Below are 26,120 nucleotides of genomic sequence, written 5' to 3'. Positions count from 1 at the left end.
TATAAATCACATTTATTCCTATCATAATTCATCTATGGTCCCTACAACTTTGTACACTTCACATTGCAGTCTTTCCCACTTCCTGAAAGCTCGACTCAAAGGGATCTATTACATCCTCACTCTCTATCTAGTTTCCTAGTTTCTCTTTTTGGGGAATCTTTGCAACTTTATTAGTACATAACTGGGTTTTGTATGTATTTACAAGATTGAAGTTCCTGAAGTTGAAAAGGCAATGGATCTATTGCTGCTTCTGCTTCTTTCTTTACTTGTTTCTTTTGCTTCTGCTGTTGAGCAAGGTAAGCTCTTTCCTTTTAATTTCCTCACTTAGCTTCTTGTTTGTTATGCCTCATTTATCTTTTCAATGCCCCTTCTTTTACAGAGAGAGAGATTGTTTTTGCTATGCCTTGTGTATCTTTTCAATGCCCCTTCTTTCAGAGAGAGAGAGAGAGGGAAGAGGGAGAGAGATTGTTTTTGCTATTTTTGCTATGCTTCTGTGCCCCTTCTTTCAGAGAGAGAGAGATAGATTCTCCGTTCTTGTATATTTGGCATTTCATTATGCAATTGCTAATTTCCTTTAGATTGTTTATCCTCACTCACTGTGGTAGTCATTATTGACAAATGGAGTATTTATAAGTTATAAGTTTCTGTTTACCGAGACTCGAAAAGGTTGATATGGAGACCTTGTACTCCTAAGAGTAAGTAAAGCTGTATATGTTCTGTTCACATTGTGCTAATTAGATTTGTTTTATAATTTTATGAACCTTTGTGGAAAAAGATGAAAGCTTTTCATTTTAGAATTGCTTTTCCAAGAATTTGATGGTACCAAACTTTTCTTGCAATCTTCAAAATTGACTTTATTTTTTCTGAACTCAGTAGTTATTAAAAGAAATGAAGCAAAACTATGTTAGTATTCGGGAAGTATGCAGGAAAATTTAGAGGACAGTGTCGCGTACATTAGTCCAATGTTTTGTCATAATTACATTTGGTAAGTGTAATAGTAGTAAATTAATATCAAAATTACTACTACCACTATATTGAGGCAAATTTTAATTCAGAGCTTCATTAATTTTATATTGGACAGTCTTGGTCTTCTATGGTACATATAATAATAGGAATGTAGTACTCTACCAGCATCTTTTATTGTTCAACATAGACGTTTTAGATAATCATTAATCAGTACCGCTACGTATGAGAAGTTGTTGTAAATTACATTCTACCTTAATAGTTGGAATATTTGTTTTTGATCTCTAAGTAGATTTATTTCATCATTTATAAGAACTCAAAGAAGATGAAGACTGAGTTGGTTATAGTTTGTTGGACCCCATAGTTTACAACAAACAGAAAAGCCTTCATGTTCTAACTATATTTGCTGTCGATTTTCCATATATTAAAATTGTTCCTCTAAAATAGTAGTGTGCCCTATAGGGTGTACTGCCACTATCCTGTTGCTGTCGATGTAACTCACATACAGCTTGGCAGTTTCTGTGGATGACATGAGGATTATTTATTTGACAATATACTGTGAGAGTGTGGGACATGAGTTCAAGGACTATCATTTAATTCCCATGTCACTATTTAATTTGGGTGTCTGTTTCCTTATTAGCTCCAGTCTCCAATGTACCTAAACATCTAAACAATTATATTTTCGCATTTACACCACTTTTTGAGTTTTTATCAATCATCATGTACTATCCTTTTCTGTTCTTGGACTTTTTAAGAAACGATGTGACTGCATATACAAGGCTGTCCATTGTTGAATTTGCTCTAGTGCCATTATGTTTATAGATGTCATTTTACAAGTTGGATTTACCCTCCTCTCTAGCTGCCACAAATGTCATTCAGGTCAATTTCTTTGTGTCTGATTAAAAAAAGAGTAGCTACATTTTTTGTATTGAAATAGTTTATCTTTTAGTACTGGGGAAGATTAGAAATCTTGTCTAGATTACTTCCACATAATTGATAACGCACTTCCCCCACTCTTTACTATCAAAAATTTCCTCATCTTTTAATTTATGGTCAGTTTGTGAACTTTTACTACATGTATCTTCTATATCATCTGATGAAGCAGTAAAGGTGCTGAAGACCTTACAAAAGTGTAGTGTATTTTCCAGACACCCCAGCCGATACCAAGCCAGACCAGACCTTAGAATGATGCTATGAGATATGCTCCTTTCTCATATCTGATGCAGATGTGTGACAAGAAGTGCAAAGTCAATAATTAGCAATTTAACTTCCATATGCGACTTGTTTCTGGATCAGTCTGTAAAGCATGTTCTTAACTGAATTAAAACATGATAGCCATCATGTTGAATATGCACAATTATCAGGCCCTCTGCCTTTCAGCATTGTATATCTCAAATGCAGTGATCTGGTTTTGATGATTGTTTATTTTGTGCATAATTGACTGTAGATGCAAAAAAATTCAGTTTTATTTGACAAGTATCATCTTTTCGCTTGCAGATGGTTTCATTGGGGTAAATGTAGGCACAGCCCTATCTGACATGCCAAGCCCGACACAAGTTGTAGCTCTTCTTAAGGCTCAGCAAATCCGATATGTCAGGCTATATGATGCTGACAGGGGCATGCTAGTTGCACTTGCTAATACTGGAATACGTGTGTCTGTTTCTGTCCCCAATGATCAACTACTTGGCATCGGTCAATCAAATGTCACTGCAGCCAATTGGGTTTCACGGAATATTCTGGCACATGTCCCTGCGACCAACATCACATCCATCTCTGTTGGATCTGAAGTACTTACCACCCTCCCAAATGCTGCTCCTATCCTAGTCTCTGCACTGAACTTCATACACTCTGCCCTGGTTGCTTCTGATCTGGATTCCAAGATTAAAGTCTCCACGGCACACTCTTCTTCCATTATTCTCGACTCCTTCCCACCTTCACAAGCATTCTTTAATAGGTCCTGGGATCCAGTGATGGTTCCACTTCTTAAATTTCTGCAGTCCACAGATTCATACCTTATGCTTAATGTGTACCCTTACTACGATTACGTGAAATCCAACGGTGCTATTCCACTAGATTATGCTCTCTTTCGTCCCCTTCCTCCAAATAAAGAAGCTGTGGATTCCAACACCCTGTTGCACTACACTAATGTTTTTGATGCACTTATTGATGCAGCCTATTTTGCAATGTCTTATCTAAACTTTACCAATATCCCCATTATAGTTACTGAATCGGGCTGGCCATCCAAGGGTGACCCTTCAGAGCCAGAGGCCATAGTTGATAATGCCAACACGTATAACAGTAATCTTATCAAGCATGTACTTAATAATACAGGCACACCCAAACACCCTGGGATTGCAATTAGTACTTACATTTATGAGCTTTACAATGAAGATTCAAGTCCTGGACCAGAGTCAGAGAAGAACTGGGGGCTTTTTGATGCCAATGGGGTGCCAACATATATCCTACATTTGACAGGCTCTGGGACAGTGTTGGCCAATGACACTACCAATCAAACTTATTGTGTGGCAAGGGATAATGCTGATAAAAAGATGCTGCAAGCGGCCTTAGATTGGGCTTGTGGACCTGGGAAAGTGGATTGCTCTCCCTTGTTGCAAGGAAAACCATGTTATGAACCAGATACTGTAGCAGCTCATGCAACCTACGCATTTGATGCATATTACCATCGGATGGCTCTGGGTGAAGGAACCTGCGATTTCAATGGGGTGGCCACCATTACTACCACAGATCCAAGTGAGAAAACTTCTTTTTTGGATTCATTTTATGTGTGCTTTTTTATCTTTGTATGGATTTATAGTGTGCGTGCTTCTTTATCTTTGTATGGAACAGCTGACTGACAGATCAAAATCTTTTCAGTTAAATTCATCTGTTTGTCTGCTTGAATGTATTCAGTTAATTTCTAATTATAATCTGCCACAAAACAAAACAAATCTAGATGATAACTAGGAAGCACCGGCTCGGGTATGGAAACTCGGACACGGGACACGGGGGATTCACCAATATCGAAGAGTCCTGGATACGGGACACGGCAAAAAAAAAAATTGTAATAAAAATAATTTATGAATTATCTATGTCAAATATTAATTAACTTCATTCATATGATAAAGTTTCTTTCACAATTAGTGATCAAGAATTCCCCTAGTCTTCAAGGAACCATACGAGCTATAAATACCCATGCAGCCTGAAAACTTAGCAAACTTAACTATGACTTTTATTCCTTTCATTCTCTTCTGGAAAAAATCTAGTCAAACAATTGTTTCTTTCATTTGAAATTTCCTTGTCCCTGTGTGGAGGAACACGTCCAGAAGCTTCATCACCGAGCCATTCTCTACTATAACACCTTGGGTTTAATATAAGATGTAAAAGAGAAGGGCTGATTTTAGGGTAAAACTACAGGAATTGGGCTTTTCTTTAAGCGGGCTGAGTCGATGGTCCATGTTTGTCGCGTGTCGACGGCGTATGCGTTTCGACACGCCATGTGGCATGTCGGACACGCGTACGGCAGCCTTTTTGCCGTGTCCGTGCTTCATAGGATAATAATCACCTCTATGAAGCGTGAACTATTATTTCTTCTCTTTGCTTCATAGTTACTGAGTTACTGCCTTAATTGGTTTTTTTGTATGATTGTTGTTAATAAATGCTCCTCGTTTACGAATGAAAAAGAAAACCCAATTCCATTAATAAGTTTTCCTCAAGTTTCTAATACTGAATTTCTCTTTTTAGATGCAAGAAAGAAAAGACACTTGATAAAATATAATTAATTTTAGATAATATTTGTTGATCAATTATTTTCCTACTTTCAACTTTATTCATTTTGTAGCACTATTCAGGATGCTGAGTTTTGTTTCATTTTACAGGTCATGGTACTTGTATATTTCCAGGAAGGTAAATCATATCTCTGCCAGATTTTTGTCTTAAATAATTTATATTAGCATCTTTTTTGTTTTCTTGCTAAATTATTACTCTAGCATATACTATTCTGGAGTATTATGTTGGTTTTAACTATTTTCTTTGCACATATATCTAAATTAATTAATCATGTAGCCGTGGGAGAAATGGCACCTTCATCAATGGCACATCACTCGCTCCATCTTCAAACTCGACCCCATCGGGCAGCCCAGCACAAAATCTCCATTCGGCTGATACTTCACTAAGCTCCTTAGTTATAGCTGTGTTAGCTTGTTTGTTTTTAGTGTATTTTTAAGTAATTGTGACAATTCATGTTTGCTCAATTTGTACCTTTCGAAATATTAGTTTAGCATAACTTCTAGCTGTACCCAATTTTGTGCCTTAATAGAGGAAGGAGGGTACATAGTGAGGTGGTCTGAACATATAGTGGACCAGCAGCTTCACCTAGAAGCGATCCTTTGATTTGTACAACCAAAAGCCAAAAGCAATGGTTTCACATAATTGGTGTAACAATCTTGTTGCATAAACATTGGTTTTCCGGCCTGAGTATTCTTTGAGAAAGTTTTCGTAGGGTTGATTTGTATCATAATTCTTAGTTATTTTTTTGTCAACTGCTGGCAACTTACTGTCAGAATCTTCAAAAAATTGTATCACAGTTTAGCTTCCCTGATTCCATGGAAATTTCATTGGCCTCATCTTTTGCATCCTCAGGAGCATCATATTCTTATCATTTTGCTTAAGTATGCTTTCTTCTTTTGTTGTTATGAAGCACTTGAATACAGTTGAATGCCAGGAAAAATAGTTTACCTACTTTGCCCAAGGCGCAAGGCCTGACAAAAAGGCCAGGTTTCGAACCATGCATTTTATTGAAACATTGTGTGACAAGAACTAGTGTCCAAGTCTGCAGATGGATGATGAACAACCTGAACTGCTAACATGGTACATGTATACAACTGCAATGACAAAAGAGTAGGCAAAGTTCAACAGCTAGGAAGTTGTTTAGCACCAACTTGAAGTCAAAACTGCATCTTCAGAAGAATGATATGAAGAAGCTAAGCTAGTATGATTAATTTGAACTTTAAATTTGGTGTTCACGATGAATCAAGAAAATTCCATTGCTGAAGTTATGTTACCATGATATTACATGTCTCACACCCATTTTGTTTCTGATAGAATTTAAATCCTCGACCTCCGGTAAGCGGAAGGATGACAGAATTCAAATCTTCGACCTCCAGTAAGCGGAAGAAGGACAATATCATCGGAGCAAGAGGTCATTTGTGATTGCTTTCTTTTCGTATTTAGTTAAAAAAAAATCAAATTTAGTGCCGTATGCAAGTCTGTGGAGAAAAGGATATGTTAGTATTAAACTCTTCGATCTGTTAGCTACAAAGCAAAATTCTCAAGCAGTTTTCGCATCTAATGTTAATCAATACATGCAACTTGCCTGCAATAATATCACAGTTCACAGGCCCCTCTCCACCCAACATTTAAATCTATTTATTTTTTTGACTTTTTTTAATTATTCTATATTTTATAAAATTATAAAAACCCCTCCAGAAAATTTAAAACTATACAAGTATTTCCCCCGAGAAACTTCCTCCTAATCTTCCCCTTTCTTGAACGAATCTATACTTTGACCTATAGCTGATACACCTATTAATCATGGATTCATGGTGGTATAATCTCCCAAGCAAACCATTATTCTTCCACAAAACAATACGCTAAAAACGCTCTGCATTTCAAAATGACAACTTGTAGGTTGTAGCTGGTGGTTCGGTCAGTATAATATTATATAAACTGTAGAATAATATAAGATCTCGCATAAATATGAACTGTTGAATAATATAAGATCTGGCGTGACGACTTAACTTTGGAATCTCTGATATAATACCTCCACTCGAATACAAAAGTTTCGTTTATTATCATTTAAGAAACTCACAAACAATTTTATGCACTTCTCATCTGTTCATTCCTTCTTCAACTTCTGGTGCCACCTCCATTCCGCGGTTTTGTTTCTCCATGTTTCCTTCCCACCCTGAACAGAATAAATATTCAACATCTTTAGCATATGTACTTAAAAGTTGCTAAGTAACAACTCATCCGAAACCTTAAGGTTTGGGAGTGGGAGGATTCGAACCCAAGACCCTGTCCTAAACCCAACTCTAATACCATGTCAACTCATCTGAAGCCTTAAGGTGTCAGATGAGGAAGACCTCATATTATTCAACAAAACTCACAATGAGCAACTAAAGATTAGTGCTTACCAAGAGACATGTCGTAACCACGGATACGAAGCTCACGGTGTTCTTGGCACAATGCACATGGCTCGCAAAAACAATGAACTAAAAAATCCGGACAAGGGCTTTCTGTCAACATGTACTGGTCTCTCATCTGAGTACGATAAAAGCATGAATAACAGCATCCACACCCTGTCATAATCGCGAGTACTAGTGCATACACAGCTCCACTTGTAAAGCAAGCTGCAATTTATAAAATTAATCAAGAAATGACCAATCTGCAGTCTGTATATGAAAAAGTAGAAAAATAAGGCGAACAATTCTTTTACACTTCAAAAAATACCGTACTTAGTGTTCTTATCATAAAACGTGTTATTCATAGAGCGTGAGACTGTATATATAAACTTACTAGATGTTCCCATATCAACGATCTCTGCAATTTGTCCGAAAGTAATACAGGGGCACCAACATGTTAGACAACCTGAAGAATAAAGATAGAATTTATTCATTCGATATGTTATCAATTCATAGCAACTCTTAAATAACTTCTACGAAGTGTCTGGCATGAAAAAAGCACAAAACATGTTAGAGAACAGAGCAAGTACAGTTGGGAACATCTGAGAAACAGTCGAAGAGGCCGGTGGACCAAGAGGTAGGAGCTTTGGTGGAGCACTGAGCTTGGTAACCACTTGGTTTCCCATAAGGATTTGGGTTTGAAGCAGGATTCATATTGTTAAACTAGCTAGCTGAATGTTCTACTAATAAGATGCAGAAATAGATGATTTATTCTGGAGTCAACCTAGTTGGAGAAGACTTAATGCATGACTTAAGAAGTGAAGAATCTTCAAAAACAAGGGATGCTTCTCCTGTTATGTCAATTGTCAATTCTTGAATAAGCACACAAGAAATCTTGCAATAATATCACAGTTCACAGGCCCCTCCACACCTACACACGCGTACCAATCTTGTCTTTGAAAACTCGACCTCTGGTAAGTGGAGCGAGGATAATACCAGACCAAAATATCATTGCTACAACTTGTATTCTGTTAATATCATATCCAATATAAACAATTATTGCTTTTTTTCCGAAACAATCAAACTCCATAAAATCTAGAAATAACATTAACATAGTGACTAAATTCTGAATCTCTGGTAAAATCACCTCCACTCTAATACAAAAGAAAAGGAAGAAGGATACAAACAATGGTGTTTATTGTACAATCCACATACAGAAATTACAGAAATCAAGCATAGATAATGAAGTTTTACAAATGTGTAAATATACGAAAATATATCACACTCTCTGAAAAAAGAAATAGAATACAACAAAGGTGTTTGTTGTATGTACCAATATACAGAAATCAAGCATAAATATGAAGTTTGCAGACAATTAATTGGCTTTTCTAGCTTCATCTGTTCATTCCTCCTTCAAATTTTGGTGCCATCGCCACTCCGCGGTTTTGTTTTTCCATGTTCCCTTCCCAGCCTAAACAAATTATGTATACACCATCTTTAGTACAGATAACTTAAACTAATAGGTATAACATAACGAATAACTATAAGGCTGCATTCAAAACTTGTCCATTCTCCCGTCATTCCATTCTATCCAATTGAACACAACCTAAATTTGTGTAAAAAGGCTTAGATTGTACTTGAAAAGCTTACCAAGAGACATGTCAAAACCACGGAGGCGAAGCTCACGGTGTTCTTGACACAACGCACATGACTCGCAACAACAATGGACTAGGAAATCCGGACAAGGGCTTTCGGTCAACATGTACTGGTTTCGCATCTTAGTACGATAAAAGCATGAATAACAGCATCCACACCCTGTTACAAACACTAGAAGTGCATACAGAGCTCCAGTCGTAGTGCAAGCTGAAATTCATAAAATCAATTCAAAAATGAAATCTGCAGTTTATGTAATAAAATTGGGAGTACTTCTACTGTAAACAATTGTTCTGCACTTTAAAAAACGCACAGGATAATCATTTCAATTTTTTTTTTTTAATCATAAAACGTGTTTTTCATAGAGCACGAAGTTGTTTATTTATTTATAAACTTACTAGATGTTCCCTTATCTACGATATCCGCAACTTGTCCAAAAGTAACACAGGGGCACCAAAATGTTAGACAACCTGGAAAAAAAAAACCAAAGACAAATTTTTCTATCATGAACTGAATTCATAGTCATTCTTAAACAACGTCAACAAAGTGTAAGGGATAAAATTTAAGGAGTGATAAATGGAAGTACAGTTGGGAACATCGGAGAAGCAGTCGAAAAGGCCGGTGGACCAGGAGGTAGGAGCATTCGACGAGTGCTGAGCTTGGTGACCACTTGGTTTTCCATAAGCATCCGGGTTTGAAGCAGGATTCATGTTGAATAGTATTTTCTAGATGCAAACTAGCTAGATTGATGTTATACTAATAAGATGCAGTAGTGTTGTTGAATATGACGAGTTGGATACGCGTATTTATAGTGCTTGTTCCATTGAGCAGTTTGAGCTTAAAATTATAAGTTACTCCAGTACTGTAATTTAAGCCACTAAGATGTGTGTCTGATTTATTAATAATTTATAGATTATTAAAATATGGTAGTAATAACAAAATTGAGTTATGGGTAAATTGTGCTTATGAGTAACTTTTATCTAATTTTGTTTTAAAAGTTAAATCACTAAAATTAACTTCTAATTTTAAGTTTGTCTTTTTCTGCTTTCAAAAAAAAAAAGTTTGTCTTTTTCTTTTTGCCACAATTTTTAAGTTAGTCTTTGAATTATGTTTTAAAGTCACTTTTTAATTTATTACACAAATGATTTTTTGAGAAACTACATATATATTTTTCATTTTGAAATTAGAAACAACAATAAATGAGGGATTTAAAGCTCAAAGAAAGAGGCTCTTATCCTCTGAGTCAACCATCGAAGAAGATCCGATTCATGAGTAAGAGCATCTACAAGATTCTTTAAACATGATTTTATTTAAAATTTAGAGAGCAAGATAAAAATTAGAGCTCCATGAGTTCCTAAGAGTTCTTTAAAAATTTAATAGGTCATCATCTCACTTTTATTTTAAAGAGTATCTAGTAGCTCTTAATATTTTATTTATAAATATAATATTAGATTCCCTCCAACTTTAACTCACATCTTTCCATCTTTTTACTTTTCCATCCTATTTATTTACATAAAATATGAATAAGGAGCAAATATAAATAAGAGCATCGGAGTTGTCCTCTTTTTCAATGTCTTAACTCACTAAGAGTCACATATTATATTATATTTTAAAGAGTGATTTAAGAGTACTATTGAAGATGCTCTAAAAGATGGAAATTTTAAATAAATTTTCTAGTGACACTGACAACTACTTTTTATTTAAATGAGAATTTTTATAAATTCTCGTCTCGTTAATAATAATGTTCTCCTACATGTACATATCTACTAATCAAAATTTTCCAACTAGATAAAAAATAATTGTTAATGTGTGATCATGGAGATGACCCAATCTTACAGTTATAAATATCGGGGTTATTTGGATGAGCTTAAAATAAATATTTTTTTTGATTAAAATAAAGAATTTCTTGATTAAAGTAAAAAAATGAAATAGAAGTTATAAACAAGTTAAGACTTATAAATGAGAAAGAAGTAGAAGTCATGAAACAAAACTAACATTCTCTGCTGGTTAAGTAGTTCTTAACTTTTTAAGCAAACGATATGAATAAATATTTCTAATTTATAAAACCAACAATCTGACTGATAGGTAGTGCCAAACACCCCCATCATATTGTTTTCACGTGCAAAGTGTTGTAAACTTCCTACCATTTTAAAATTTTGCATATTTATTGTTTTCAATGCGCTGTTTTGATTTGATATAGAATAATAACCGGTTGAACTTAATTTCGATGATAATTTACAACAAATACAGCCAAATGTGTTGCATTTCTTGAAAGTTGACGATACAAACAAGTTACCCATATGACCTATTTTTTTAAGGTTTGAGTGTGGAAGATGGAGATCGATGACAAATAAGAACGAGTCTTTGTATATGTTTTTTTTTTAAAAAAAGAACAAGTGTGTATATTATTATATTTTTTGACAATTATAAGTTTATTTGTATATCCTTTGATGATAGAGAAAATAACGTTATGACCTCGTCTTGATAAGTACTGATAGCACAAAGAATTATTCTAATTTAAGAGATGTCAAACAAAGCCTTCATTATTAAATTAGAATTACATAATTATATTTTTCAAAAATTCAAAATCTGAAATTGATTGAATTTATTACGAATTTCTACAAGATATCATTTTTTTGTAATTTATTAAACAATTACAAAAAAGATTTCAATAATTTTGAATTTTATTGTTTTAAAAGGATCTTTTCGTTATCTACAAATTTCTTTTTTTAAGATTTTTCAAAAAATATCGTTTAAAAAGTCAAAAAATTAAATAAAATCTGGTTAAATTTTTTTTTTTTTTTAAATTTCTCAAACTACTCCCAAGACTTTTAACCTTAACAGTCAAAATTAACGGAAGGGGTGCAAAGTGACGCGCCAAACGAACCAACAGGGTGCAAATTGCAATTATATAACATATATGCCTAAAAGTGATTTTTCGGAAATCCAGTGGGTTGCGTTTTGCAATAAGGTGATATATATATATATATATATATATATATATATATATATATATATATATATATATATATATATATATATATAGTTAAGTTCTATGGAGTACATAAAAACATTGGAGTATTGGAGTACAAATCATAATTTTTTAGTTTGATCCTATATAATATCTTTGATCATCCAAATTTTGATATAATCTATCATTTATAAGTTGTCTTGCACATAATTGTCAATTAATCATTAATATCTTTCAACCTTAACAAGTATTAAGATTATTGTTCTGCTTATTAGTTATATTGCAGAACATACAGTCCTATGATTTATAAAAGTAATTATTCTACCATTTGATCATGATGTTTATGTTGCAGAACATATAATGTGCAGGTTGTCAAATATTTACAAATATTATTGGACAAAAAAAATTGAAATTTAGATGACTAGATTACATTTTATCAAACTTTGTACTCCAATACTCCAATTTTTTTTTGTACTCCATAGAACTTATCTCTCTCTCTCTCTATATATATATATATATATGGGTCGAGTTCCAGGGAGACTCTTCGTATTGAGAGACCCAAGAGACTCCATCTAGACCATCCGTTAATTGTATTTTTATACAATCTTGAATACATCTCACAATGGCAATACAGTAATTATTTCTATTAATGGAGGAAATTTTTATATTCTCAAATCTCTATAATCTGTTTATTTATGGAAGATATTAATATGTCTTTTATGTAGAGATTTAATGTTCTTTTCAGATTCGGAAGGGATATATTATGCATTTATGTAGAGATTGAATAATCTTTTTATATTTGGAAATGAGATATTGTGCTCTTATTTTTGAGATTGAATTATATTTTCAGATTTGGAAAGAATATATTTACGCAATACTATATTGTCGATCAGTTTATGTACCAAACATGATAATGATTAAATTATGTTGATCTTATTAAATCATTAAAAATTAGTAGAACACTTACCAGAATAATACTAAAACCATGGCACATTGAAATTTTTGTTAGGTCATTAAAAATGTACATTATAACACTTAATAGAATAATATTTTTTAGAGAACTCACCTCAATTTTTTTGTTGAACTATTAATTACATATTTTTGCGGAATTTTTTGTATTCTTATATTTTAACCAAATCTATTTTAGTAAATATAGTAATATGTAATAGAGCACTTTTATAAATACTTAGTAGAACATTTAATTGACTAAAAAATTATAGTAAATTTTAGTAGAACAGTTGTTAAAACAAAAATAAATATATTAAATTTTAATAAAACACCTTGTGAATCTCTGTAACAAAATATGTTAGCGATCTTAATAAATTTTATTATATGATCTCTTTAATTCAAATTGAGATTCTTTAAAAATATTATATATAATAAATTATATTTGACACTTAGTAAAGAAAGAGTAACTAAATTCACTAAAAAAACTTAGCAGAACATTTATTATATAAAAATTTCTCATTAAATTTTTATTAGGTGTTTCGTTAACCAGTCATATATATATATAGGGAGAGGTTCAAAAGAGACCGGGGAGTAGCGAGAGACCTGAGAGACCATGATCTTTACCATTGATTCTCTTTTGATCTTGTGGTCTATATGCTATACATACATACTGGTATTCTTCCTTGTTTAAACTCTAAGGGTAGTATATTATATTTTAAAAATACGCATTATGCATACATTAATCATACGATTTTGTTAATTGTACTTCCATAATTATGCGGATTAATTACCATCAAAATCGCAGTTACAGTTCTTTATAATATACTATTTAAATTGTTTCCATGTATGTCAAGATCTTAGAATAACTACCATTAATGACACATATTTTGCATTAATCATACCTTTTTTAAATAGATTGTATGAAGATTTGGGTGCACTATTAACATAAATTAAAATATTAACAATTAGTATATTACTATAAATTACATTATGCAATTTATCACAGATTCGTTGGAATATGTTATGGATATTTTTACAAATATTAACAGATTCTAGTAAATATTTTATGAAATCTTACAAAATCATTTAAAAAGATTACTTAAGAGAATCTTTATAAAGATCGTAATAAAGATTATTTTAAAGATCGTATTAAAAATTATTTTAAAGATCAAAGCAAAGATAATGATAAAGATTCTTTAAGATGATCGTGGTATTATTAAAATGTACATATCGAATAATTTTACATAATTCCTTAAGATGATCGTGATATTATTAAAATGTACATATCGGTTTCTTTAATATCGTGAATCTTATTTTCACAAGATTCTTTAAGGTGTTCCTTAGACACCTTAAATATACTTCTGATATATTTTCTTTCAAAATATTCATTATAATTCTTCATATATAATATGTGTTTATCGGATAATTTTTAAATATAATTTCACCAAATATTATAAAAATATTTTTTTTATTAAACTAAAATAAGATTCCAATAAATTTATACTAAACATTTTGATGTAAAATTTACAATTTTTTTTGGATGTTTACAAACTCTATATCAAACATTTTTATGAACTTACGAGACTCAGTAATAGAATATATTTATTAAATTACTCGCGAGAATCTTAATATTATATATCAATCATTTTTAAGTGTTCTCACATGTTTAATCACATCATAAATAAATTCTATTAAACATGGTCCAACATATTTAATCATGTTTTGCCAACTATGTAGTAGGGAATGTTTTATTAAGATTCCCTTAAGTGTTTATTAGCAAAAAACACTTAAGATTACAATATACTTAATCATGTTTCGGCAACTATGTAGTAGTGAATGTTTTATTAAGATTCTCTCAAGTGTTTATTAGCAAAAAACACTAGGTAGTACTTAAGATTCTCTCAAGTAGAGAATATAATTTTAATATTCTCTTAAGTGTTTATTAAGATTCTCTTAATATTCTCTTAATATATTGTAATCTTAAGTGTTTTTTGCTAATAAACACTTGAGAGAATCTTAATAAAACATTCACTACTACATAGTTGCCGAAACATGATTAAGTATATTGTAATCTTAAGTGTTTTTTGCTAATAAACACTTAAGAGAATCTTAATAAAACAATCGCTACTACATAGTTGGCAAAACATGATTAAATATGTTGGACCATGTTTAATAGAATTTATTTATGATGTGATTAAACATGTGAGAACACTTAAAAATGATTGATATATAATATTAAGATTCTGGCGAGTAATTTAATAAATATATTCTATTACTGAGTCTCATAAGTTCTTAAAAATGTTTGATATAGAGTTTGTAAACATCCAAAAAAAAATTGTAAATTTTACATCAAAATGTTTAGTATAAATTGGAATCTTATTTTAGTTTAATAAAAAAAATATTTTTATAATATTTGGTGAAATTATATTTAAAAATTATCCGATAAACACATATTATATATGAAGAATTAAAATGAATATTTTGAATTAAAATATATCAGAATTGTATTTAAGGTGTCTAAGGAACAACTTAAAGATTCTTGTGAAAATAAGATTCACGATATTAAAGAATCCGATATGTACATTTTAATAATATCACGATCATCTTAAAGAATCTTGTAAAAATTATCCGATATGTACATTTTAATAATACCACGATCATCTTAAAGAATCTTTATCATTATCTTTACTTTGATCTTTAAAATAATTTTTAATTCGATCTTTAAAATAATCTTTATTACGATCTTTATAAAGATTCTCTTAAGTAATCTTTTTAAATGATTTTGTAAGATTTCATAAAATATTTACTAGAATCTGTTAATTTTTGTAAAAATATCCATAACATATTCCAACGAATCTGTGATAAATTGCATAATGTAATTTATAGTAATATATTAATTGTAAATTTTTTAATTTATGTTAAAAGTGCACCCAAATCTTCATACAATCTATTTAAAAAAGGTATGATTAATGAAATATGTATCATTAATGGTAGTTATTCTAAAATCTTTACATACATGGAAACAATTTGAATAATATATTATAAAGAACTGATTCTGTGATTTTAATGGTAATTAATCCGCATAATTATGGAAGTACAATTAACAAAATCGTATGATTAATGTATGCATAATGCGTATTTTTAAAATATAATATACTACCCCTAGAGTTTAAACAAGGAAGAATACCAGTATGTATGTATAACATATAGACCACAAGATCAAAAGAGAATCAATGGTAGAGATCATGGTCTCTCAGGTCTCCCGCTACTCCCCGGTCTCTTTTGAACTTCTCCCTATATATATATATATATATATATATATATATATATATAGGCTCATGATCAAATAGAAACCACTTTTAAAATAAAAACTAGAAACCAATACAAGTTAGTGATATTCTCAGTACAATTTAGTAATATTCTCTCTAGGATTTGGTGAATAGTGATCTGTGTTGCACGAATTAGTGAAAACTTGCAGAAACTACCCAGAATTTCCATATATGTTCCGGAAACTGCTCAAAATCTCCAGATCTGTGCACGTTTTCGATTCAGATGGTGGTGACGGTGGTGGAAATGGTGGAGGTGAAGGTGGAGATGGAGGAAGGATGATTGTAGCGGAGGTCTGGGCGGCTTGAAGCAGGGGTTGGAGCGTTGCCGGAATAGTGGCGGCTCCATTGTGTTTTGAAATTGAGGCGAGATGGAGAAAGAAGTATGAACGGGGTTGAAGCAGCGACCAAGATGAGGCTGGTGAAGATGGAGGTGGAGATTGTATTGTTAGAGAAATAATAGAGGTGGAGATGGAGGTGGTGGTTATGGAGGGGGCGGGCAGCATAGAGGTGGTGGTGGTTATGGAGAAGGTGACGACGGAGGTGGTGGCAGTGGCGGATGTGGAGGTGGGGTTGGTGAAGATGGAGGTGGGTTTGGTGAGGTGGAGATGGGGTTGTTTAAGAATTTAGTGGTATTTGCTTTAAGATTTAGTGATTCTAGCTTGGTTTTTAGTTTCTAGAATAAGGAGGTTTCTATTGGAGTAAGACTCTCTCTCTCTCTCTCTCTCTATATATATATATATATATATATATATATATATAGAGTACTACTCCAATACAAACCCTCTTATTCTACAAACTAAAAACTTAGCTGTAATATCACTAAATTCTAAACACAATATCACTAAATCTTTTAACAACCCCACCTTCACCTCCATCTTCTCCGGCTAAGCCTCCACTTCCGGCAACACCATTTCCGCCGCTCCCTCCACATTTGTCGCCCACTGCCACCCCGTTCACGTCCATTATCCCTCCATTCCTCCTCCACCGTCTCTACCACTAACGTCCACCCACCTCCACCTCTTCCACCACATTCATCTCGACCTTTGTCATCATCACCTCCACCTCGACACTTCTACCACCAACATCTTCACCTTCGCGCGCTATCTCAGGTCCTACCTCCGCCATAACTCCATCTCGACCTCCACCTCCACCATCTCAACCCCCACCCCTGCATCCTCCATGCCCTCGCCCCCTCCATCTCCACCACCTTCTTCCCCACCACCGCCATCACCACCAGAATCAACAAACAAAAACACATCTGAAGGTTTGCATCAAGTTCTGGAGTTTTTTTACGAATATCACTAAATTCTACAGAGGATATCACTACTTTCTAAAGTGGATATCACTAAATTGTATAGATGATATCACTAAATGGTATATCAGAATACCAGCGATTTTTGTAAAAATATCAAGAGCAGGTGGTAGAGGTGGTGGTGATGATGGTGAAATCGGAAATAATGACATGAGTGACAGTGTTGGTAGGAGCGTGTGGGCATAGATGTGATAGTAGAGGTTGAAGGAGAAGAGGGAGATGAAGTGGGGTTGATGAAAGAGAGAAGGTGGAAAGAGGAGAAAGAACGGGGGCAGATCTGGGTGGGGGTTACTGCTGGGTTATAATTAAGTGTAAGTGAGTGTCTTTAGTAATTTAAGGAGTTTGAATAGTGGTTTTTAGTTTTTATTTTAAGATTGGTTTCTATTTGATCATGAGCCTATATATATATATATATATATATATATATGACATAAGCATTGTCAACATAGTGAACTATAATTCTTTAGACTCTTTTCTCTCATGTTTAACAAAGTTGTGATTAAGGTGTGCTAGTTATAATTTTATGCAATTGTTATTTGGTGCCAAATTTGGTGTTAAAATTAATTGTCCTGAATAGTTTGTTTCTTATTATTTTTTTTACTGTTGTAGACGGATGACTCTTGGTGAATTATTCGTTTTGGGCTACACTGTTGTAGTTAATTATAAGCGATCATCACAGTTAGTGATGGAAACCTTTCAATGTCACTTGAAAGTATTGATACTCTTGTTGAGATCCAAATATGAAAGTATAAAGTTTCTTCCCTTAATATTTCTAGTATTTTTATTATTGTCATATGTATTAGGATGAGCTAATGCTTTTAATAAGTTCATAGTCTCGTAAGAGGTGGTTTGCGACAATACAAACCTGATGAATTTTTACCTATGCGAATGTGGGGTTATGCCCAACCTCCTATGAGAGTCCTTCGGACCTCTAGAGCGTTCACGAAAATTCAGGTACAATGTGGGGGCACTTTAAAAAAAATAAACACTACACCATAAAAGGCCTTATCTAACATAAAAAAATTGTTGCAGAATGGGGTCAATATGTTGCTAAAGGCCCATAAAAGGGCTAAGGCAACATTTATTTTATGATAGGATTTTTGCCGTTGCCTTAGGGGGTCTAAGGCAACATATCGTTTGCCTACAGCAACAACCGAGATATGTTAGCAAAGAGTGTTTAATCTAACATTTTATTCTCCTACTCCAACAAAAAATTATGTTACCTTAGAGTAATTTTATTTTTTTTAAAAAGTGGGGCCCACTGTGGGGCCCACGTGGGGGCCATCAAGTTGCCAGGTGGCAGCAGCTAAATTGGCAACATATTTTTCCTATACTGCAACAGTTTTGAAATACAAGTTTTGCAACATTTAAATAGGCTACTGCAACATTTTATCCAAAAAATTTTGCAATTCTACTGTTAAAATACAATACTTCCCAAAATTTGTCCATCATTTCAACAAACCATTGTAAACATACAAAAACCAACATCAAATCCAATTTACTCCAACATCAAATCCACAGCTAAACCAACATAATATCCAGAATCGACCAACTACCAGCAAACTAACAGTTTAATAACAAAAAGTCTAGATATATAACCCCATACTATTAGCTAGTCAAAATAACTTCAAAGAACCAAAGTCTAAACAACCATACTATTAGCAAACTAGAAGCTGGTGCCTTTAGTCATTGGTGTGCCATCGTCATTGTCACTGGCCACATGTGCACACAGCTCTGTAACATCAATTGTGATGTTGGGGTTTGCTTCACCAAGTTTTTTAAGGACCGATGCCAAATTTTGTTGCACCTTCCTGTTTACCTGCTCATCTACCTCTTCTTGGATTTTCTTCACTTTTTTCTCGACTTCAGCAGCAAGGCTTTCCTTAATTTTTGTTGTCAATTCTTTGACATATGTATCCGTTGGAGCAGCAGCTGATAGTTTTTGCGGCTTCTTGCATCTCCCTAAGAGCCAAGTCGGGCCATGCTCTTTATCCAAAAGCATTTCATCAGCAGCCTCCCCGGAATTGATTTTTTTGTTAATTTTATCCTACAAAAGTACAATAACATGAACATAAACGAGCAAATGCAAAACAGAGAAAACTGAAAGGGCAAATATTATGTGTAACTGATTAAGTTAAATACTTACAATTTTCTTTTTCATTGTTTTAGTACTGGTCTTGTACTTGCGTCCTGCATCACGAGTCCGAGTTTTCACAAAAACCTCTGCATCACATGGTTCAGACTCATCTGGGGCATTCTTTTTCTACAAAAATAGATTATACGAGACATAAATTATCGAACAAGAAAGCCAGAAATCATTAATTTAAATTAGATGACCATATACCATTTTGTGTCGAAGCTGTGCGATACTTTTAGGACCAAGAGTGTGAGTCTCGGTATATGACTTGCGGCTATTTGAATTTTTCCTGGCTTTATCCTACAAAAAATTAAACGAAAGTTGAGCAACTTATACTATGTTCCCAAGACAATATTTAGTGCCTAAAATCACAAGTATACCTGAATACTTTCATCATTCCAATATTCCAACAGCAATTTGAACCTCTCAAGTGGAATATCATCAGGCCTATTTTGTAGCCTAATTTCATCAGTTTCAAAAGCTGTATAATGCGCTGCCTTAGTTCGACACTTATACCCCCTCCAGGATGCATGAATTGTCTCAATTGCCCAACTTTCCAGTTCATCGGGAATAATATAGCGGGCCTTGCAAATATTAATAAGAATTACTTTATCGAACTACTCATATAATTCACATTCTCTAATTAAATTTATCATCACCTAACATTTCTATAAGCCAATCAAAATGAAAATTAACTAATTGATGTTCCTAATTCATACTGCTTTGAATTATGCATTACTAATAAAAAGAACAAGAAAATATTGATATATTCAACAATAATTACCTTGACATAATTCCACATAGTTTCCTTCAAATTTTTAGGAACTTTGCGCCAAGTTACATAAGTCAATGGCACACATCGCTTGGCCAGTGTTCCCAAAAAGCTACTCAGCTCAGAGAGTACCTTGTCATTTTCTGTTATGGGTTGGCCCAGCTCATTCATCCCAATCACAATTCTCTGCTCAAAACTTCTTGTATGAACTTTATCCATTCTTGTCTTTCCTCTTGGGCGGTATGGAACTACAACTTCTAATCAAATTTCAGCAGATGTATTATAAGAGTTATCATGTTTAAGTAGAGCTAATAAGAGTTATAAGCTGTTGAAAAAATTCAAAATGGGGATCTTTAATTTTAACTACTCTAAGTTGAATTATAACAGTTATCATGTTTAACTAGAGATATTAAAGAATATTTTTAAAAAAAATTCCATAATTTATCATACTGAGATCATGAATAAGCAATGTGTTTCTTGTATCTCCTATCATTCAACAAAGAAATGTACTCAAACTTGAAAAACTTATATCGAGAAATAAAATAAAATAGGAATTGCTTACCTTCTTCATCGCCCTCTTCTATTTCAGGCATAGATTCTTGAACAACCTTTTTACTTGCATCTGCAAGAGCTTTTTTCTTTTCAACTCTTTCTTTTTCGAGCTTTTCTTTTTCTTCTTTTTCCTTTTTAGCTTCCTCTTGTTGGCGTTTCCGGAGAGCCAAAAAAGCAGTCATTGAACCATTTCCATCATTTGCTTGGGGTATCTCAATTAATGGATTTGCAACTGTTGTTGGTTGTACCGAATGATGCGTCGGTTCCTTATCGCTTCCATCCTCAGTTGTCTTGCTTCCAACATTGGCTCGAGAACGTGTTGTTGGTCCACGTCCCATGACAAGCTTTTTTTTACTTTCTTTCTTCTTTCCCTGCAAAATACAGGGGCATATATCCCAAATAATTAATTTATAATTATAATGCTTGAAACCATAAAATTCGACTCTAAAAAATACAGACCTTTGGTGGAGACACTGATCCAGCAGCATCGCTACCATCATCCTGTGCTGGATCATAATCTTCACTCCCATCCCGCATCTTTTCTTTTTGTTTGTCCTTCGATTCAGCTTTTTTAAGTCCAGCTGATAGCACAGGTAAATTCAGAGCATAATAAACTTCATTATTCTTTTGGATCCTTATAGCTCTCTGAACTTCATACTCTGTCAAGGGTGGGGGAGGAGGTAGGTTTGTACCCTGCACAAGACCATAAAAATGAGTAATATTCAACAAAATATGCATGTGCACCCATTTAACAGAAAAAAGTAATATTCAACAAAATTCATGAAGATGTCTTTGTTAACCTCAGTAACATTCTCTCCCATGGTTTCATCCTCGTGTGGTGGATTTTGCAAATCCAACTTCCTCCTCGCACTTGCCGACTTACTGGTGGCCTCATTGTAATTTTCAAGCTTGTCTAGTCTTGGAGACTTGCGAGTACCCACTTTTGGAAGTTTGTCCGGAATCCCTAGGTTTGCCTTCTTGTTCCTGTGCTGCTGTTGTAGCTGATGAGCCGTAACAAACTTACGTTTGACAGGTTTTTTAGCTACAAAATGGTTAAATTTAACAAAAGAGGTTATATATATGCTGAAATAAAAAGACACCTAAATAATATGTAAAACACAATTAAAGAGTGCAAACCTTGAAGTAGATTATGCCTTGGCCTTATCACTACATGTGGCTGCATTTGTTTAATAGGCTGGACATCGTTATCAATAACGTTGTCCACATAAAAATCAATGTATTCACCATCACCAGTTTTCTCAATTAATGATGACAAATCAGAATCACAAGTTACCAACTTCCATTTAAAAAGCTTTCCTGTCTCTATGTAAACAAGTTACAAATCATTAACAACAATATTCTTTTAATCAGGTAAGTCATACATAGAAATTTATCGCAATTCCCTTAAGTTATATATAGAGTATACATAGAGTTTATGAGCCAAGATAATATGTTATGGCATCTAACCAACTAGCTCACAATATCTACAATGGAATCTTACATGTATGGCAGCAGAGCACAAAAATATACAAATGTTCAACAGAGAATCAACACCAGCTACTCTTAATTGTCAAATTTTTTAAGCTATAAACAGAGCATACATATAGAAACCACAAAACAGAGTCATAACTGGTCACCAGAACAACCTATTTCAAGCATAAATATTTAATAACAAGTCCTGGACACATACACTTACCACAAAATATCAATCAAATGTTAACTAGTAACAAATATTAACTACAAAATGCAACAAATAACAAATGCCACAAAATGAAAACAACAAAAATTCATAAAATGCAATTCCAAACCCCTAATAAAATCAAAAATCAGATAACTTCCCTAATAAAAACAAATAACAACAAAAACAAACCCAAAAACTCAAAAATGTTGAAGCAGAGAGGGAGATACCTGTAGCAAAATCTTTAAACTGAAACCCTAATTTTAAATCCTTTAAATGAAATCCTTAAAATCAACCGAAGAAGCCCTGAAAATAGAAAATAGAGTTAGATTAACAGCCCCCACTATATACAGATGAAAAAAATTAAATCAAAGCCACCATACCTAATTCCAAATGCAAAGCCTCCGCTGAAAATACCTGAAATCAAAGATAAAGTACGATTAGATGTAGTTTAAAAGAAGAAAGACCTGTAAATGGAAGAAAATAAAGAAATGAAGCCCTGATTTAAAGAGAGAAACCCCTAGTTAGGAGTATCAAAGCATCGAGCCCTCAAACCATGCCCTAACTTGAAATCCAAACCTGAGATGAGAGAGATGTGCTGATGAGAGACCAGAGAGACCAGAGCGACGAGAGAGACACGGTGAAAAGAGAGAGAGGCGACTGTGGGGGGTGAAAAGAGAGAGGGAGAGACGAGATGTGGGGGTGAAGAGCGAGAGAGGACTGTGTGGAAAATGAGAGAGATGACTGAGTGTGAGTGGAAAAGGAAGTGAAAAAATGGGGCGGGGTGTTAGTGAAACAAAGTCCCGCTGCTTGTCTGATTTCACCGGGAACCACGCCCGCTTGTTCAAATAAACATATATACATATATTTAGTTTATATTTTATTTTTTTGTTTACATTTTATTTTACTTTTTAAATAAATAAACATATATTTATTATTTAAAATAAAATCATTCACCTATTAAATTATTTAATATTTTATATAATTTTTTATATTTTTATTTTATATTATTACATAACTTCTATTTTTATTTTTAATACAAGTAATTACTTTTTTCTTTAATTTTAAGTTAAAATATTATTTTCACCTTTTAATAGCTTAAGCTAACATATTTGTCTCCATGTTGCACCCTTAAACACTTTCTAACAAAGGCAACATCCCCTTTTTGGCTAAGCTAACATGAAAAATATTATGTTGCGGAAGGGTGAAAGTAGTGTAGCTAAGGTAACATTTTTTAGCAACATTTACAAAGGTCGCGTTGCGATAGGCCTTTTATGGCGTAGTGAAATAAATTACAAAATCACCTTTTGATTTGAGAAAGGTTTAAGTGCGCAAATATGTTTTCACTAACTACCGTGAAAGGTTCAAAGACTTTCTACCTCACATGCTTGTGAGGCATGAATGTATGCACCGGTATCAATTCAAGTCCACAAGACATTGATGCTTAAGAAATCGACTATTCTTTGCCCATGAAACTATCATTTTTTTTTTTGCAGGTGGGGGAATGTTAGAATTAATATAAATTTTATTTCTTAAAGTTTGTTTTAAAAGAAAAATCTTTAAACTCTTCAGTTTGAGACTTTACGTTTTGGAGACTCATTACCTCCTTGAAATAATAGTGACTTCTGGTTATTCTCGGAGTTATAAGTTTTAGCTTTTATAAAAGGATGACTCTCTTTTATTTTTGAAGACACAAAAAATTTTCCCCTCATATAAATATAAGTATATTTTTGGGCAATCATCAAGAATGATTTCAACCTATTTGTATCATGGTTTCATTTGCTTCTTGTCATGCTTTACTATCAACAGTGTTATAATTTTAACAATGTCTCTTATATTGTAGCTCCGCACAGATGTTTTCCAACCTGTACCTAATCCTTCAACTCCATTTACCAAAGCCATCGGTATAACTGGATAATAACTTGATCACATAAAGCAACTATAAATTATATGATTTAAATACTACACAATAAGTGCTAATAAGCAATACTTTTTTAGTGTTGCAAGGAAAATATTGCAGTAGACCATTACCTTTTAGTCTTCTGCAAAAACACTCAAATGTCGTTGCACTATATGAGTCATTACCGTTGCATTAGGATTTATTGCAATATCGTATTTTGATGTTGCATTGAAGTTGGAATAGAGTCATTGCAAAACACAATTCTGGAACCATCCTAGATGACGTGACAGTGGGTTCCACATGCTGACGTGACAATGAGCCCCACAGCCGGACTCATTCTGCTGACGTAGCAGTGAGTCCTACATGCTTACGTGGCAGCGGGCCCCACTGATGGACTCGTAATGATGACATGACAGTGAGCCCCACTGCTGGATCCATTTTGCTGACGTGACAATAGATCCCACAGTGCTTCTCCTCTTAATTCAATTGTTTATTCTTGACTAAGTATTAAGAAAGATTTTTATTCATTCTGTCTTTATATATGTGTGTGATATGATTGTTCTCATTATGTGCAAAATTCTATATATTTCGAATCATTTTAAAAGTTTGTATATTTGTTGCTCTCTCTGTCCCCTCCCTGTATATAGTATATATTGGGGGACGGGTACGCGGCACGAACTTTAGTGTTTAAGTAAAATATAGTTATATAATTTATATTTATTTTTTTCTAAATAAAAATTGATGTTAAATTTTTATTCACATAAAAATAAGTTATGGAACTATATTTTATAAGAGAATTGAAATGCGTGTCAAGAAATTTTAAAAAAAAAAGTTTAAAATTAAATGGGACAGAGGGAGTATCTTTGAACTCTTTTCATTTTGAACATTTCAATTTTTTTCATATAGAATACATATATGTTTCAATTTAAATTCAGATAAATTTAGTAATTTACACACAAAATATTGCAGTTAAATCAATTACATTTTTCTTCTGAATTTTAATGATATAAACAAGTTGTCCCCTAAATACTTCTCTATTTAAATGAACACTTGCCTGCTTGGAAGATGGAGATGACAATTAGAAACACGTTCTTGTCCTGTACGTTATAGCAGTAGAAATTGTCTTAATTTAAGAGATGTCAAACAAAACGTGATATAAAAATGAAAATTGCACAACACTGGAGAAGAGTCGATAATATAGCAAGCCGAAAGCGAACGAAACGCGCGTTAACTACAAGTGGCGCAGTGAAGACACCGCATCTGGCACAATCATCCACTGGCGGCTACAATATATTGCCATTTGCCAACCCTACTAATTTTTTATTATTTTTCTTCTTTTTTATTTATTATTATTTTTTTTTTAATTATCAGAGCCAGCCCTACTTGTTTAAAGGACGCCGGTATGCCCTTTAAATGGCTACAATATTTTGCTGTCTCCGACAATTTAAGATATCATTTTTATACATTCATTTTAATCTCAGTTTTATATATTATTTAGAGTATAAGTGCAGAAAATAGTAATAGTAATATTTATTATTAAAATTAAATGAGACTTGAGTGGAGTAATCTTAAAAACAAAACGGATCTAAAAGATGTCCTGGTGAATAGGGCATTCTTAGGACATTGTTCAGACTTTTATTTTTATCTATTGTTCTAAATTTTTGTTTAAGATATCGAAATTTTATTGACATGTTTTAACACTCCTTCCATCCCAAATTAGATTAGC

The 26,120-nt window shown here is 33.1% G+C and overlaps 4 protein-coding genes across 4 annotated transcripts; 1 reads left to right on the top strand and 3 right to left on the bottom strand.

Annotated features, from left to right (window-relative positions):
- The first annotated feature begins 48 nt into the window (after positions 1–48).
- On the top strand, positions 49–5,436 carry LOC108202410 (glucan endo-1,3-beta-glucosidase 3). Its single transcript, XM_017370779.2, has 4 exons — positions 49–296; positions 2,461–3,714; positions 4,839–4,866; positions 5,026–5,436. Exons 1-4 carry the CDS (start codon positions 233–235, stop codon positions 5,183–5,185), a joined length of 1,506 nt encoding a protein of 501 aa, XP_017226268.1. The 5' UTR covers positions 49–232; the 3' UTR covers positions 5,186–5,436.
- Positions 5,437–6,692: 1,256 nt separating this feature from the next.
- On the bottom strand, positions 6,693–8,101 carry LOC108202412 (protein PLANT CADMIUM RESISTANCE 2). The gene is made up of 4 exons (XM_017370784.2): positions 7,733–8,101; positions 7,537–7,608; positions 7,155–7,370; positions 6,693–6,925 (listed from the first exon to the last, which is right to left on the bottom strand). Exons 1-4 carry the CDS (start codon positions 7,854–7,856, stop codon positions 6,849–6,851), a joined length of 489 nt encoding a protein of 162 aa, XP_017226273.1. The 5' UTR covers positions 7,857–8,101; the 3' UTR covers positions 6,693–6,848.
- A 174-nt stretch (positions 8,102–8,275) lies between these two features.
- On the bottom strand, positions 8,276–9,627 carry LOC108202413 (protein PLANT CADMIUM RESISTANCE 2). Its single transcript, XM_017370785.2, has 4 exons — positions 9,382–9,627; positions 9,194–9,265; positions 8,793–9,005; positions 8,276–8,613 (listed from the first exon to the last, which is right to left on the bottom strand). Exons 1-4 carry the CDS (start codon positions 9,503–9,505, stop codon positions 8,537–8,539), a joined length of 486 nt encoding a protein of 161 aa, XP_017226274.1. The 5' UTR covers positions 9,506–9,627; the 3' UTR covers positions 8,276–8,536.
- A 9,159-nt stretch (positions 9,628–18,786) lies between these two features.
- LOC108203857 (uncharacterized) lies at positions 18,787–24,396 on the bottom strand. The gene is made up of 12 exons (XM_064085389.1): positions 24,388–24,396; positions 22,878–22,911; positions 22,725–22,778; positions 21,954–22,133; positions 21,617–21,858; positions 21,276–21,509; positions 20,827–21,187; positions 20,277–20,521; positions 19,873–20,076; positions 19,700–19,792; positions 19,502–19,618; positions 18,787–19,402 (listed from the first exon to the last, which is right to left on the bottom strand). Exons 1-12 carry the CDS (start codon positions 24,394–24,396, stop codon positions 19,022–19,024), a joined length of 2,154 nt encoding a protein of 717 aa, XP_063941459.1. The 3' UTR covers positions 18,787–19,021.
- Positions 24,397–26,120: the final 1,724 nt, after the last annotated feature.

The sequence above is a fragment of the Daucus carota genome, chromosome 9 (assembly GCF_001625215.2).
Source record: "Daucus carota subsp. sativus chromosome 9, DH1 v3.0, whole genome shotgun sequence".
NCBI classification, from domain to species: Eukaryota; Viridiplantae; Streptophyta; class Magnoliopsida; order Apiales; family Apiaceae; genus Daucus; species Daucus carota.
The sequence above is the reverse complement of the archived record's forward strand: the minus strand, read 5'-3'. Positions and strand labels throughout refer to the sequence as shown.

Excerpts from the sequence above, each read along its gene's own strand:
- LOC108202413 (XM_017370785.2), bottom strand. The coding sequence starts at position 9,505 with ATGAATCCTGCTTCAAACCCGGATGCTTATGGAAAACCAAGTGGTCAC. Across the intron at positions 9,266-9,381 it reads CTTCTCCGATGTTCCCAACT|GTTGTCTAACATTTTGGTGC; the intron begins GTACTTCCATTT and ends TTTTTTTTCCAG. Across the intron at positions 9,006-9,193 it reads CGTAGATAAGGGAACATCTA|CTTGCACTACGACTGGAGCT; the intron begins GTAAGTTTATAA and ends TATGAATTTCAG.
- LOC108202410 (XM_017370779.2), top strand. The coding sequence starts at position 233 with ATGGATCTATTGCTGCTTCTGCTTCTTTCTTTACTTGTTTCTTTTGCT. Across the intron at positions 297-2,460 it reads TGCTTCTGCTGTTGAGCAAG|ATGGTTTCATTGGGGTAAAT; the intron begins GTAAGCTCTTTC and ends TTTCGCTTGCAG. Across the intron at positions 3,715-4,838 it reads CATTACTACCACAGATCCAA|GTCATGGTACTTGTATATTT; the intron begins GTGAGAAAACTT and ends TTCATTTTACAG.
- LOC108202412 (XM_017370784.2), bottom strand. The coding sequence starts at position 7,856 with ATGAATCCTGCTTCAAACCCAAATCCTTATGGGAAACCAAGTGGTTAC. Across the intron at positions 7,609-7,732 it reads TTTCTCAGATGTTCCCAACT|GTTGTCTAACATGTTGGTGC; the intron begins GTACTTGCTCTG and ends TTTATTCTTCAG. Across the intron at positions 7,371-7,536 it reads CGTTGATATGGGAACATCTA|CTTGCTTTACAAGTGGAGCT; the intron begins GTAAGTTTATAT and ends TATAAATTGCAG.
- LOC108203857 (XM_064085389.1), bottom strand. Across the intron at positions 22,779-22,877 it reads GGCTTTGCATTTGGAATTAG|GATTTCATTTAAAGGATTTA; the intron begins GTATGGTGGCTT and ends GTTGATTTTAAG. Across the intron at positions 21,510-21,616 it reads TGGGAGAGAATGTTACTGAG|GGTACAAACCTACCTCCTCC; the intron begins GTTAACAAAGAC and ends GGTCTTGTGCAG.